This window comes from Streptopelia decaocto (genome assembly GCF_964273445.1).
Source record: "Streptopelia decaocto genome assembly, chromosome: 1".
Lineage (NCBI taxonomy): Eukaryota > Metazoa > Chordata > Aves > Columbiformes > Columbidae > Streptopelia > Streptopelia decaocto.
The window spans coordinates 210718631-210734124 of NC_138663.1; the positions used below are offsets into that span (position 1 = coordinate 210718631).

The window sequence follows — 15494 nt, forward strand, 5'->3', positions numbered from 1 at the left end:
TCCGCCCCCCGCCCTGAGCCCGCAAACACCCCAGAGAAACCGCAGGACACGTTCAACGTCTGTTCTTCCCTTTTATTGAAAAAAAACAAAGATATTTTATTAATTTGATTAGAAAATGCCATTTTCGCAGCGGGGAAAAGCCCTTCGCTTGCATTGTTTTTCACCTTATAGATAAGCCGGACGTACAGAAGTAGCATATTTATCTCCCCCCGCCAAAAGGTTTTCTTATATAAAACAATCCCTTAACCATTATTAGATAAATACAAAAATAAAGAAAAACCGTGTTTGCAAGCGGACGGTTGTTTTACAGAAGGATTTTGTCCTGAATTCCTAACGGAAAGGGGAAAAACGAGGGTGAAATGCGAATTATCAACACCCCACACTGAGAAGTAAAAAAGGAGGATTCGGGGGGAGCATCGGTGACAAGTGTCCCCTCCCAAGTGTCCCCAAATCCTCCACGCAAGGGGTGGCAGAAGCAGAAAAGCTGCTGAAAATCCACGATCTAAGCTTAAAAATCCCGCTTTATCCACAAGGCGCTAGGATTTCAGGACAAAACTAGAGGCGACCGTTCGCTTTTTTAGCCGTTTTGACTTTATTGGGGGGAATTGAGCGCGTTTGCGGGGTTGGGGATCATTTGATTTTCTTCTCCAGGGCCAGAGTGTCGTGGAGCTTGGACACCTCGGGTTCGTACGCCTCCATGACCAGCGTCCCGTTGGCGTCGAAGAATTTGGCGATGGATTTGGTGAACTCGGCTTCCCTCTGCTGTTTGGTTTTCCCGCTGATGAACGTCAGCTTCAGGGTGTACTTGTCGTCAAACCTGCGAAGGGCAGAGAGATTTCAGAGCGGGGTTTAAGCCTGGCTTATCTTTCGAGGTGCCTTCCGATGCCTAACGTTCTGTGGTTCTGTAATGTAGGGCTGGTGAGGAATGGCAGAGAGACTTCAGAGCAGGATTTAAGCCTGGCTTAATGTAAAGCTGGTGAAGAATGGCAGAAAGATTTTAGAGCAGGATTTAAGCTTGGCTTAATAAAGCTGGTGAGGAGTGGCAGAGAAAAAGCCTGGCTTAATGTAAAGCTGGTGAGGAGTGGCAGAGAGAAAGCCTGGCTTAATGTAAAGCTGGTGAGGAATGGCAGAGAGATTTCAGAGCAGGATTTAAGCCTGGCTTAATGTAAAGCTGGTGAGGAACACCAGAGAGATTTCAGAGCAGGATTTAAGCCTGGCTTAATGTAAAGCTGGTAAGGAATGGCAGAGAGAAAGCCTGGCTTAATGTAAAGCTGGTGAGGAGTGGCAGAGAGAAAGCCTGGCTTAATGTAAAGCTGGTAAGGAATGTCAGAGAGAAAGCCTGGCTTAATGTAAAGCTGCTAAGGAATAGTAGAGACATTTCAGAGCAGGATTTAAGCCTGGCTTAATGTAAAGCTGGTGAGGAACAGCAGAGAGATTTCAGAGCAGGATTTAAGCTTGGCTTATCTTTCCAGGTCTCTTCCAATCCCTAACATTCGGTGATTCTGTAATGTAAAGCTGGGAGGAATGGCAGAGAGATTTCAGAGCAGGATTTAAGCTTGGCTTAATGTAAAGCTGGTGAGGAATGGCAGAGAGATTTCAGAGCAGGATTTAAGCTTGACTTAATGTAAAGCTGGTGAGAAACGGCAGAGAGATTTCAGAGCAGGATTTAAGTCTGGCTTAACGTCAAACTGGTGAGGAACTGCAGAGAGATTTCAGAGCAGAATTTAAGCCTGGCTTAACATAAAGCTGGTGAGGAATCCTCAAATTAAGGGGAAAGCCCCTGAGAGTGGAGGTTCCCACATAGACACCAGCAGCTGCAACATGCAGGCGTTAATTATAATTTAACTAAAGATTTTTATACTCTTTGTGCTTAATCCCCGCCCCACATTTAAAGAGAAGCGAAACGTGAACGTTCGCGGCAGGAAATCACTCGGCTCTGCTTCCGTTTCTAGATCGGGATGGCGATTTTGAGGGAGTGAAAACAAGTTTAGAGGTAGAAAAATAAAAGGAAAACATTTAGGGGGATTCTACACAGTAATACGGGAGGAAATGGTGCAGACGAGCCCGTCACGGATCGCCATTAATTATAAGTAATAATTTCTCATGGCGAATATTAATCACGAGTTGCCCAGGAAGCCGCAAAAATTGCAGAAACATCGATATTTTCCCCTCTTTTCTTTAGGAATGAGCCTAAAAATCAGGGTTTTTTTGTGAATCGATACCGTTTGAGACTGGAGGAAAGTTGCCAAACGTCATCGGGGTCCATCCCCGCTGGGTCTTTTCTGTGGGCTACGAGGAAAATACTCTTTTCTTTATATGAGGTATAGATAGTCAGGATTCCCATCATCACAAAATATGTGCAAGAAAAGTTAAGGAAACTAAGAAGTTGTATTAATAATCTGAACTAGAAATTAGGCAGAGAAATTGCTCATTTAACCACCTCTCACGCTGTTATAATTCCAAAGAGGATGTTTGGCCGATGCCTCATGAGCTTGAGAAATTAAATTATAACCAAATAACAATTATTAAGCCTTTGCTGTCGCACAAGAGCGTCAATTGATGCCCGGACGCCGCGGGGAAAACAACAACTCCCTACACGACAGCCACGGAATATTCGTTTGTGAAAGCATAAAATAAAGCAGAAATCACAATAAAATCCCGTTTTTCATGATTTTGCTAAATTTTTGGTGCAACAGCTGTTGGAAGGTAGTGGGAAAAACACGAGACCAAACGAGCCACAGAATTCATCGCTGCGTGTTCCTCCTAAGCACAGATCAAGCAATTCATCTTGCTTATTTTAACCCCAGGTTCTAGTACAAGTTGGGGAATGACCTATTAGAGAGCAGTGTAGGGGAAAGGGACCTGGGGGTCCTGGGGACAGCAGGGTGACCATGAGCCAGCACTGGGCCCTTGTGGCCAGGAAGCCAGTGGTACCTGGGGTGGATGAGAAGGGGGTGGTCAGTAGGTCAGAGAGGTTCTCCTGCCCCTCTGCTCTGCCCTGGGGAGACCACACCTGGAATATTGTGTCCAGTTGTGGCCCCTGAGTTCCAGCAGGACAGGGAACTGCTGGAGAGAGTCCAGCGCAGCCACCAAGATGCTGAAGGGAGTGGAGCATCTCCCGTGTGAGGAAAGGCTGAGGGAGCTGGGGCTCTGGAGCTGGACAAGAGGAGACTGAGGGGGGACTCATCAATGTTTACAGATATCTAAAGGGTGAGTGTCAGGAGGATGGAGCCAGGCTCTTCTTGGTGACAACCAATGATAGGACAAGGGGCAATGGGTTCAAACTGGAACACAGGAGGTTCCACTTAAATCTGAGGAGAAACTTGTTCCTGGTGAGGGTGTCAGAGCCTGGCCCAGGCTGCCCAGGGAGGTTGTGGAGTCTCCTTCTGTGCAGACATTCCAACCCGCCTGGACACCTTCCTGTGTAACCTCATCTGGGTGTTCCTGCTCCATGGGGGGATTGCACTGGATGAGCTTTCCAGGACCCTTCCAATCCCTGACATTCTGGGATTCTGTGATTATTTTGGAAATGATATAATTTGTAGTGCTGCAAGACAAATTATCTCAACATTTGTGCTGAAAACCAACCAGAAAAACTGTAGCCTGGAATAATAAAATCATTGCCCACGCGGCTGTGACTGGTACAATGACTCCCAGGCCAGCAACAAGTTTCCAGGCTCCCAGTACCATCAAAATCACCCTCAAAATTCGGCCTGGGAGCAGCTCTTGGAAAGCTCCGCTCAACTATCAATGATATTTAGGTTGTAAAAACTTCATGGGTGTCTGTGATGAAGAGTTATGTGTTTTACTCGTCACTCTCAGTACCTGAGCTGTCATATTAGGAAAGAACAGACGTCTCTGTAATTATGCTAAAGGCAAAATTAAAATAATAACTGAAACGCACAAAAAAAAAACCCCTAAAGCTTTCAAGGGCTGATCTTCAGTTTGAGATGAACACCCCAAAGCGGAGGAGTCTGAGATCTGGGAAATCACCTCAAGAGCAGATCAGCTGATTTATTTCTTTTATCCTTGCATGAAAACTACTTAATTATCAGCTGATCTCCACATCACGGGAAGTAAAATACCCGCAGGCCTGAAAATGGGAATACAGAGAAGGGTTTTGTGCGAGGAAAATAAAACCTTTTTGGTGTAAACCCAAATATTTGTAAAGGATATGATACGACACAAAAGGCGAGCACGGGTTTGGACTCGGGGAAGGGGTGCAGATAATCCCAAATCAGAGCCACGATGGCGAAGAGACAGGAGATTGTGCAGATGATGAGGCGGCCATCGATCAAACGGAAATTTTCAACGTATTTGTACTTTTCCAGGAGAACCTGCAGGAGAAACATGCAGATGGGTTTATTTGGGGGTTTTCGGACATTTTACAAACCACTCCTGGATAATATTTTGATAAAATAACCTTAATTATACTGGTAAAGTGAGAAAAACTTTATAAAGAACTAATGTCTGCATCACACATGACAATAATTGATGATGAAAAGCCCAACCTCTGCTTTAGCCGTGGGAATCGCTAGAGAGAGAATCATAAAATCATTTTGGTTGGAAAAAAACCTTTAAGATTGAGTTCAACCGTTACAGCTTCTTTACAATCAAACCAAATATTTGACAGATTTTTTAAATGAAATGTTTCCTTTAAAAAGGAAACAAAGCGTTTCCCAATAGGGAGGAATCAACGGCTGCAGAACGTACTTTTTTAGCAGAATCATCCAAGGAATTTTTGACAGCTGAACCGTCCCACTTGTCGATTTTGACTGGTTTGTCGTCGATCTTCCACTGCAACGGAAAGCAAACGGTGTTAAGAGAATTTAGCACAGGTTAGTCTTTTGTTTTAATATGCTTTTTTCCCTGTCGTGAGCACAAAGACAGGAAACAACCCAAAAAACGTCAAACTGTTCGGGAAAACCTGACCAGAGACGGAATCCGAGGCCTGATATGCAGCTTTATTGTGCCAAAACCCCCATTTTTCTTGCGAATTTAAGCTTATACATCTTGTAATGAGTACTGGAAATATTTATTGAAGTGACTTTTACATCAGTTTTACTCTAATTTTGTTCTGCGTTTGCTGCTCCCGCTGCCATCCACAGAAAGCATCACTTATGATTTAATTCTTGCCTTTGAATATAATCAAGGTTTTCAGCCAAACTGTTACAAATTGAATTTTGGAGGGTTAATGAGAGCAGGAAGATTTCAAGGCACCGGCAACATGAGAAAATAAAGGCACGAACAAGTAATGAAGTTTCGGTGAGACCATCCTCTAGAATGAAACCAAAAGACTTTTCTATATTCAGATTTATATTCACTCTTCGATATTCAGATTTTTCCTCAAAAGCAAATCCTTCATCAATAACGAATCTCAGATACGCCTCAGCTTTCCAAAGGGGTTAATTTTCCTCTGAATGATATTATTTGTTGGCGACGCTATTTCTTTTAGCCACAGACACGAGATTGAGCCCTGTGTATTTTAAAACATTGATTATTTCAAACAGTTGAGCAAGCTGAGCTCCAATTTTTAGCTGCCATTAGATAAAATTCTCAACGTCATGTGTATTATTTCCCCGCTCCTGACACTCACAAGTTGGATTTATTATCTACCTGTCACAAGAGCTCATTTCCCTTCTCTGGCAGGAATGAAATAATTTTAAAATAAGAGGTAAAACCTGATTTACTCGCTCCGCGCTCACGCAGGGAAAATCCCAATTCTCCTTCAGGCTCCGTAAATATGAATTATTAGGGGCACAATAAGCATCACTGTACGTGCACATGCAGGGACCGTTTTACAAAGGGCAAAAGCAACAGCCAGAAGCATTTAAAAGTCATAGAAAATTGAAAAGAACTCTCACATTAGTGTAAGGTACAAAATATTTTATGTAGCTACTTTTTTGTAGATTAAAGTATCAAGAACTAGAAAAATCCTGATATTTTAAAGATTAAAAATATTGATTGGTAAAACACATACAAGACGCAGCACAGGTAGATTCGCTACTGGATATGCCAAAAGCTGAACGCTGAGCTCAGAAATGGAAATATTCTGTTATTTTTTGTACTCCTGATTCAGCTGGCAAAGCTTAGTTTTGTTCTCGATAAAAATCCCTGAAAAAGCTCAATATTTATAGCTGCTCAACCCTTCCCCCTGCTGCTTTTTACAAATAATAAAGAACAAAGTGAATGAGAAGTTTTTAATACCACGAGAAACCGCTGCAGGACAGACCAGATCTGCCTTTGAGTACACTTGTGATTTTCTTCTTCCATAAGCCACTAAACGAATCATTTTGAAGAAGTGAAAACCAGACCCCAGCAAATATTTTGAGTAAGTTTTCCACATTTCCAGGGCTAAACCAAGACAACCCTTAGTATAAAACATGATGGCGTTCTCCAGCTTGTTCCTAAATTAGAGCAAGAATCCAGAGATACTTGAGAAGATATCACTCAAGTGATATATTTTATGATTAAATATTTAACATTGGAGATTTTGCTACTGGCAACTGCATTTTTTACCTGGTATTAAAGCACAATCTCATTGTCAATCTTATTATGTATGTTTTTAACTCCTAAAGCCTGAGGGGATGGAATCGAGGTTTGTGCTAAAACTTCTCCTCCCAAATAAAACCAACAGCTTTCTAGATATATTTGAAGACAGAATAGTTGGAAAATACCAATCAGAAAAGCACAGGTATCAAGATATAAATGAAACTAAAGCCTCAGTTCTTTTAAAAAATAAAAAACCCTAAAGATTTTAAAGCTATTTTACAGGAACCCTGGAAACACAGAATTGGTAACACTTCACTTGCAGAAGGGATTTGCAGAGGGGGGAAAATCTGGATGTAAAATGAGTCGAGGCGTTGCCATAATAATGTCTGTGAGACGCTACTGTAATAATGTATATCCAGGAAATCCGTGACAGAGCCAGAACTGAATCATCGCTTCTTGTTCTCTGTCCCAAACCTCCTGATTCTGGAATTGCCAGATAACATCAGAGATATACAACTGGTACCGATCTCTAATAGAACCAGCACTTTCAGGGGGAGATGTAAAGCACATGTAACTTTTTTTTCTTTTAATAAAGCTGTTGCTGGGGAAAAAAACTGCCCAAAGCAATTAGCGGCTTTCCAGTTCTTGTTCGGGCTTCCGTTTGACTGAGGCTGTTCTGCTTCAGGACTGTAATGGTTTGATAATCCCAGGGCGGTTCATGCCAGAGGGGATCTTGTAATGGCGACACAGAATCATTTTGGTTGGAAAAGACCCTCAAGATCATCAAGTCCAACTGTTCCCCCACCCCTGGCACTGCCCCATGTCCCTGAGAACCTCATCTCTGTCTGTTCAACCCCTCCAGGGATGGTGACTCCAGCACTGCGCTGGGCAGCCTGTTCCAATGCCCACAGCCCTTTGGGGAAGAAATTGTTCCCCAGATCCAACCTCAACCTCCCCTGGCGCAACTTGACACACCTGCAGTTTGGGATTTCAGCCTAGGGAAAAGCTTCAGCCCTCCTGTTACCTTGGTCATGATGTTCCCCTGAGGTTATTTCTCTAACAGGGTACAGCACCTGCTGCTACTTCTTTCCTTCCAGGCTGATGTGCAGGACCAAAGGGCTGGGAGAGGCTGGGACGGTGCACTGGTACCCAGAGCATCAATGCCGTGGAAGAAGGAGCAGAAGAAAGCGCTCAAAGAAAACAATTAACATCCATGAAGCACAGAAACGTATAGACGTCTATACACTGATGTCTATAAACCAGTGCAACGGTGGGTAAAACCTTTGATCGATGGCCAACTTGGAAGAGAGACGGAAATTTGGCCTTGACTACCAAGTGTTTACCCCAAAACAGAGGGGAAAGTGTCCCTGGGTCTTGGCTCTGCAAAACAGCCCTGTTTTTTCTGCGGGGGTGGGGAAGGAAGGTGACACTGCACTGGTGTCCTCTGGAACCCGGCAGATACAAATGTTGGTGAGACTCCACCTGCAGCTTTGGGGTCCTCAGCACAGGACACACATGGACCTGCTGGAAAGGGGCCAGAGGAGCCACAGAAATGATGCGAGGCTGGAACAGCTCTGCTGGGAGGACAGGCTGAGAGAGCTGGGGTGTTCAGCTGGAGAAGAGAAGCTCCGGGGAGACCTTAGTGCGGCCTTTAAAGGTGCCCTTAAGAAAGATGGGGACAGATTTTGAGCAGGGCCTGTTGCCATAGGACAAGGGTGATGGTTTAAAACTAAACAAGGGGAGATTCAGGTTGGACATGAGGAAAAAATTGTTTGTGCTGAGGGTGGTGAGAGCCTGGCCCAGGTTGGCCAGAGAGGTGGTGGATGAACCATCCCTGGAGACATCCCAGGCCAGGCTGGACGGGGCTCTGAGCACCCTGAGCTGGTGAAGATGTCCCTGCTCATGGCAGGGGTGACACTGGGGGAGCTGGGAAGGTCCCTTCCAACCCAAACCATTCCATGATTCAATGATCCCTGTTCCTCTGGCCAGTAGATGGTATTTTTCAACCAGTTATTAATTTTCAGCACTTTGGGTGTGAGCTCTAAAGGCTTCAAAGGAAAAGCTCAGAGTTAAACCCCAATGGAGGAAAAAAAACCCAACTAGCTCAAAGCAGTTTTTTAGTTTGCATGTGATTTGACTCCTGCATTTTAAAAACCAAATGACAGGTTAACATACTTGTCCTGAACACATCCTATACTATGAATGGGAAGTAAATACGGTGTTCTGCAGCTAGGAAGTGGATTTGGTACCTGAAAGCGTACCTGTGTAAGAACAGGGCTTCAGAGCAAAGGCTGAAATACAGCCAGTGGTTCTCCTACTTAAAAACAAAGAATAAAAATCAGAAATGCAATACCAGGAAGCTGCAAAACAGATCAGACACTAGAAGCACACACAGGCCCCAGCTGTTCACATCCAAGTGAAGATGCTGTCTGCAACTGGATGGCAGCAGTGGAATGTTGTGCCATTAACTCCAAAAGAAGGGACAGAAAAACAAGTGTTTGCTTCCACAGGAGACATCTCATTATCCGAGCGCTCGCAAGGCTCGTTTATCAAGCCATCGTCTTCATTTAAATCTCTTCACAAAGCTCTTTCATAAGCAGGAGTCAAAGAAAAATCCTACAGGAGAAATTTCAAGGCGTTCGCATCTTGGAAGGCAAGCCACAAACTTAACTTATTCCTTCCGCCGCTACCATTGACGCATTTACATCACATCCAATTTTAGCCTGGAAGATCTTCTTGTCTCTTTGAATATTGCTTTGAAGTTCATGGCGCACTTTGGGCATTGCAAACATAAATAGTCAAGCCATACAAAAAAATATTTGTTGCTACTGCAAGAGAAACTCTGCTGTCAACTATATATACTCTTCAAGAGGAATATTTCCACATCTAGTCTGTGTTTTTTATTATAAGGATGAAAAGAACGTAACCTCCTGTTCCTAAATCCTAAAATCAGAAGCTTTTCAAACAGGGACACGTGACGCTGCAGCCGAGCAAGGCTGGAGGAGCCTCGGCAGATGAAGCACATTGACTCCCTCACAGCACACACCACAGGTCTCTGCCCCTCCCAAAATTCTAAAATAACTGTGACGTTGTACAGCTCAAGCCCGGCAGCAGCGGGATTTGCAAGGGGCAGAACTCAGGGCCATCTCGCTGCACATTGGTTCTCTCCTCTTCCTCTTGAAGAGTTGTAGCGAACTCCAGCGAGTCAGCGCGGCCGCTATGAGCTCCAACAAACTCTGCCTCAGAGGAAGGAATTCTGGACCTCACACTCCCCAAAATACCAGTGTTACCCGAGTGCACTCACAACCAACATCCCCTGGTCCCAAAGAGCAACTTCTGGGGCACAAGAGCGGAAGGCAGTTGCAGCAGTTATGTTCAGGAAGTGGTTTTAGTCCTGGAGTTTGCGAAACCTTTGAAGGTTTCACTCTATTAGCAGCAGAGTGTGGTTAACAATTTAGTGTTGCGCTCAAGGGGTGAAATCTCGACATGTTTGGGGGACGGCGGCTGCTGCTGCACAGCACTGGGAATTCAGGGGTGTCCTGGTTAAGTGGGGAGAGGTCAGGAGCAGCTGTCTGATTATCACCAATGCTTAAAGAACATGAGAAGGACAAAAAACGGGACAGTTAGAACACAAATCTCCCTAAACTCACCCTGATTTAATTTACTAGTTCAGTACAAAAAGATACACTGAACAAGCAACCCATCCTAAGACATTAAAGCCCCAGTGATAACCCTTTTTTTTCCTGTTTAACAAATATTTTAGCAAATTATGGACTTAAGACCACAATTCTCCAGATGATACTTCAGCAATCCATACACCCCATTTCACATAAATGACCCAATTTCATTTAAGTCATCTGGGGGAGGAAATGAAGACATGATGATCAGCATACAGACAGAGGGAAAAGAAAATAGAACATTATCAAGTGCGTGTATGTACTTCAGGTAGAAGCCTGGAAGAAAAAGGTTTCTCACTAAAGGATTCAGCTTCTGCACCAACAGCTTATTTCGCTCACCGAAAACTCCTTTTAATTCCGAAATAACGACCCCTCAGCACCCACCGAACATGGCAGGAGGAGCAGGAACACCTCGAGAGCAGAACTCTCAATGTTTAACCACAAAGTGCTGTCATTTCAAAACTGAAAGCTCAGCATATTTGCAGAAGGCAGCCAGAAATACTTCAACAGGACAGGTTCCCCTAAAGCACTCGCTCAACAACTCACTCTACAGTTCTAAAAAAAAAAAAAATCAAATTATTTGGGATAGTAAGGATAATTTAATCTCAAACAGATGCAAGAAAACAATACTCTTTAGACATTATGAAAAAAAAAAAATATATATATAAATGAAAATCACAGTGATTACAATTGCAGCCACATGTATTTTGAAGTTCTGTGAAAGATGCCAAACACACCCCTCTGAACACACCCTTTTGCAACCAGAAATACAGACACAAGTAATTCCATCTCATGGAGAAAAATGCCTCCAAGACTTTAGTTTCAACTCCCAGATTGCCCAATATTGTGAAGAGCTGCGCCACAAACACTTGACCACTTAAAACTGACCCGAGGTGACAGTCACTTTACAAAAATGCTCCTTTAAAATGGTGAGATGCGACCGGGCTCCACCTGACACCTCTGCCATAGAACAGAATCATTTTGGTTGCAAAAGACCCTCAGGACTGTGAAGTCCACCGGAACCTAACTCTGACATTAAACCATGTCCCTGAGAACCTAATCTAAACACCTTTTAAAGGTGTCAGAGAATCACAGAATGTCAGGGATTGGAAGGGACCTCGAAAGCTCATCCAGTGCAATCCCCCCATGGAGCAGGAACACCCAGATGAGGTTACACAGGAAGGTGTCCAGGCGGGTTGGAATGTCTGCACAGAAGGAGACTCCACAACCTCCCTGGGCAGCCTGGGCCAGGCTCTGGCACCTTCACCAGGAACAAGTTTCTTTTCATATTTAAATGGAACCTCCTGTGTTCTAGTTTGTACCCATTGCCCCTTGTTCTACCATTGGTTGTCACCGAGAAGAGCCTGGCTCCATCCTCCTGACACTCACCCTTTCCATATTGATCCCCATGAATGAGTCCCCCCTCAGTGTCCTCTTGTCCAGCTCCAGAGCCCCAGCTCCCTCAGCCTTTCCTCACACGGGAGATGCTCCACTCCCTTCAGCATCTTGGTGGCTGCGCTGGACTCTCTCCAGCAGTTCCCTGTCCTGCTGGAACTCAGGGGCCACAACTGGACACAATATTCCAGGTGTGGTCTCCCTAGGGCAGAGCAGAGGGGCAGGAGAACCTCTCTGACCTACTGACCACCCCCTTCTAACCCACCCCAGGTACCATTGGCTTCCTGGCCACAAGGGCCCAGTGCTGGCTCATGGTCACCCTGCTGTCCCCAGGACCCCCAGGTCCCTTTCCCCTACACTGCTCTCCAACAGGTCATTCCCCAACTTACACTGGAACCTGGGGTTGTTCCTGCCCAGATCCAAGACTCTACACTTGCCCTTGTTCTATTTCATTAAATTTTCCCCACCCAACTCTCAGCCTGTCCAGGTCTCTGATGGCAGCACAGTGGCTCCACCACTGCACTGGGCAGCCTGTTCCAGTTGCTTCACAACCCTTTCTGTGAAGAATTTTTCAGTAATATCCAACCTCAACCTCCCCTGGTGCAACTCGAAGCCGCTTCCCCTCGTCCTGTCGCTTGTTCCTTGGGAGCAGAGCCCGACCCCCGTCTCGCCCTCCCCTCACAGCCCCACGCCTGAGGCAGGAGATGCCCCTCAGCGAGGCGTTGTGGTGACCGGCGCTCAAACTCGGGGTGGCTGCAGCTTAGCCCAGCTCTACGGACACCTCTGAGACGGTTGACGGTGCCTCCAGGAAGGGGAATCCCTCCGGGGGGCCCGCGGTACCTTATCGAGCAGCCCGCTCCTGCCGCCTTTGGCCGCCATCTTGTCCTCCGCCCTCCGCCCCCGCCGCCGGGCGACCTGTTCGCTCCTGATTGGCCGGGAGCGGGCGGGCGGGAAAAGCCGCCACCCCGCCCTCCCCGCCGCGGTGCACGCTGGGAGATGTAGTTCGTCCGTCCCCCCCCTGCGTTCGGTGTTGCTATGGCGATGGGGCGGCGCGGAGGGGAGGAGGAGGAGGAGGTGTCTGTGGTGCGGGGACGGGAGAGCGGCTGGGGAGACCCCCGGGCTGTGGGGTGAGGGGCGGGCAGCACTGCCCGGCCGGGCTGCTTCAGCCTGGGGGCCGGGGAGGGTGAGGGGGAAACCCGTGTTGGGCCCCTCTGGGCCGTGGAGGACCGTGAACTCTATGGTCGTTGAGGGGGGGTGTGTGTGGGGGTTTGTGTGAGGATTTGGGGTGTGGGGGGTGTCGTGGGTGGGTGTGCGGGGTGTATGTGTGTGCGAGTGAGGTGTGTGGGGGTGTCCGTGGGTGTTTGTGTGGGGATACGTGGGTGTATTTGGGGTGTGTGAGGGTGTTTGTGGGTGCCTGTGTGGGGTGTATGAGGGTGTCTGTGGGGTGTGAGGGTGTTTGTGGGTGTCTGTGTGTGGTGAGGGTGAGTGTATTTGGAATGTGTGAGGGTGTTTGTGTGGGGTGAAGACTGGGTATATTCGGTCTGTGTGAGGGTGTTTGTGGGTGTCTGTGGGGTGTATGAGGGTGTTTGTGTGGTGTGTGAGGGTGTTTGTGGGTGTCTGTGGGGTGTATGAGGGTGTTTGTGTGGTGTCTGAGGGTGTTTGTGGGTGTCTGGGGGGTGTGTGAGGGTGTTTGGTGTGTGAGGGTGTTTGTGGGTGTCTGTGGGGTGTGTGAGGGTGTTTGTGTGGTGTGTGAGGGTGTTTGTGGGTGTCTGTGGGGTGTATGAGGGTGTTTGTGTGGTGTGTGAGGGTGTTTGTGGGTGTCTGGGGGGTGTGTGAGGGTGTTTGTGGGTGTCTGTGTGGGGTGAGGATGGGTATATTTGGGCTGTGTGAGGGTGTTTGTGGGGGATGTGCATCATTGTGGGTGTACGTGGGGTTATTCTTTCTTTTAAGCTAATGTGAAAAGTTTTAAATTTAAATCTGAAGGTGTGAAATAGGTCCAACATTTCTAGTGTCAGACCGTAAACACACAGTTTATGACATGCCTTTCAAAGCAGGGCAAATGTGGGCTGCTGTTTATAGAAAGGATAAAGATAAAATCAAGTTAATAACTAATGGTTTTGGGAAAGGGACTTTACCAAAGGAGAAGAGAAAAAAAAATGTATCTAAATTACCTAGAACTGAAGATTCAGGGTAAATTTTCACAGTCATTTATGGCCTGAAACATTTGAACAGAGATGGCTTTACTGTCTTTACAGAAATGCAGTGTATACAAACACAAAAAACATGATGTTTCTCAACAGCCGTTATACTGGTGGGTCTCACATGTTTTCTTTCTTACAGATTCCGTCTATTTTGGATTAGCTTGCCTCAAGTTTTAATCTTCTGCAGAGCTGTACCAAAGAGTCAGAGCCTGTCTAGAGAGGGAAATCCATGAAGTTTTAAATTAACTCGTGATTGTTTTGGTAAGGTCGGTAAGCGGATTCCCAGATCTGCTGTGGGAAATCATCTCACTGTCGCCTTCAAGGTTAAACACAATGAGATCTTAGTGCTCATAGCAAAGCTCTACAATAGGGTGAATTAACTGGTTAGTACCTTACTAAACTTAAAACAGAACCCCCATTAGCAAGTGCTGATGTATATTAGTAGTTGCAGACCGTTAAAATTTTCCCTGTTAGGTCACAGCATTGAAATATAATGTCAAAATGTGTATCTGTGTGTGCTTATGGATACAGACTTGTCTCCGCCTGGATGTGACTAATGTAGTTTAGATACATCAACATGTCAGACAATCACATTCCAGTGACTTAAAACCAAACCCTTTTCTTCATATTTTGCTACTGAGCTGTTCTGCATCCCTTACAGAAGCTGCTTATACTTACAGAAATAAATTCCTTGGAGAAGGGTCTTAGTAGTTTGTTAGTTAGTGAAACACCGAACAACCACTCTTGTGCTAAATCATAAATCATGGAATGTCCTGAGCTGGAAGGGACCCACAAGGATCATCCAGTCCAACTCCTGTCCCTCTTAGGGTGTTTGTGTGGGGATACAGGGGTGTGGGTGTCTGTGGGGTGTGTGAGGGTGTTCGTGTGGATGTCTGTGGGGTGTGAGGTGGGTGTTTGTGTGGGTTATGCATCATTGTGGGTGTGTATGAGGGTGTTTGTGGGGGTATGTGGGTGTGGGTGTCTGTGGGGTGTGTGAGGGTGTTCGTGTGGGGGTGCGTGGGGTGTGTGAGGGTATATGTGGGTGTTTGTGTGGGGTGTGGGTGGGTGTGTCTGTGGGAGGTGTGAAGGTGTTTGTAGGGGTCGTGTATCATTGTGGGTGTCTGTGGGGTGTGTGAGGGTATTTGTGAGGGAGTCCATGGGTGTGGATGTATGTGAGGTGTGTGAGGATGTATGTGTGTGTTTGGGCGTACATGGGTTTGGGTGTATGTGGGGTGTGTGAGGGTATTTGTGTGCGTGTCTGTGGGGGCTGTGCATCATTGTGGGTGTATTTGGGGTGTGTGAGGGTGTTTGTGAGGGGTGTGCATAATTGTGGTTGTATATGGGGTGTGCGAGGGTGGTCATGTCAGGGTAAATGGATGTGGGTGTGTGTGAGGGTGTATGTGGGGGTACGTGGGTGTGGGGATACATGTTTGTGGGTGTTCGTGTGGTATGTGAGGGTGTTTGTGGGGTGTCAGGATGTTTATGTAGGGATACATGGGTGTGTGTGGGGTGTGTGAAGGTGTTAGTGTAGGTGTCTGTGAGGTGTGTGAGCGTCTCCGTGGGTGTTTGTGTGGGGTATGCATGGGTGCAGGTGTATGTGGGGTGTGTGAGGGTGTTTGTGCAGGGGGCACATCATTGTGGGTGTCTGCCAGTGCGGGGAGTGAGTTTGTGGGGGTGGGTGTTTGTGTGAGGTGTGCGTGGGTGTCGGTGTTTTGGGGTTTGAAGGGCA

The 15494-nt window shown here is 46.4% G+C and overlaps 1 protein-coding gene across 1 annotated transcript; it reads right to left on the reverse strand.

Moving 5' to 3' along the window:
- Positions 1-57: 57 nt before the first annotated feature.
- SPCS2 (signal peptidase complex subunit 2) lies at positions 58-12489 on the reverse strand. The gene is made up of 5 exons (XM_082076351.1): positions 12405-12489; positions 4714-4797; positions 4173-4337; positions 2223-2353; positions 58-817 (listed from the first exon to the last, which is right to left on the reverse strand). Exons 1-5 carry the CDS (start codon positions 12441-12443, stop codon positions 631-633), a joined length of 606 nt encoding a protein of 201 aa, XP_081932477.1. The 5' UTR covers positions 12444-12489; the 3' UTR covers positions 58-630.
- Positions 12490-15494: the final 3005 nt, after the last annotated feature.

What these genes read in the sequence shown, in the direction of transcription:
- SPCS2 (XM_082076351.1), bottom strand. Translation starts at nt 12,443, where the DNA reads ATGGCGGCCAAAGGCGGCAGGAGCGGGCTGCTCGATAAG. An exon ending in GGAGCGGGCTGCTCGATAAG is followed by an intron (nt 4,798 to 12,404) that starts GTACCGCGGGCC and finishes TTTCCGTTGCAG; the next exon opens with TGGAAGATCGACGACAAACC. An exon ending in CTTTCCTCCAGTCTCAAACG is followed by an intron (nt 818 to 2,222) that starts GTATCGATTCAC and finishes TGCCCTTCGCAG; the next exon opens with GTTTGACGACAAGTACACCC.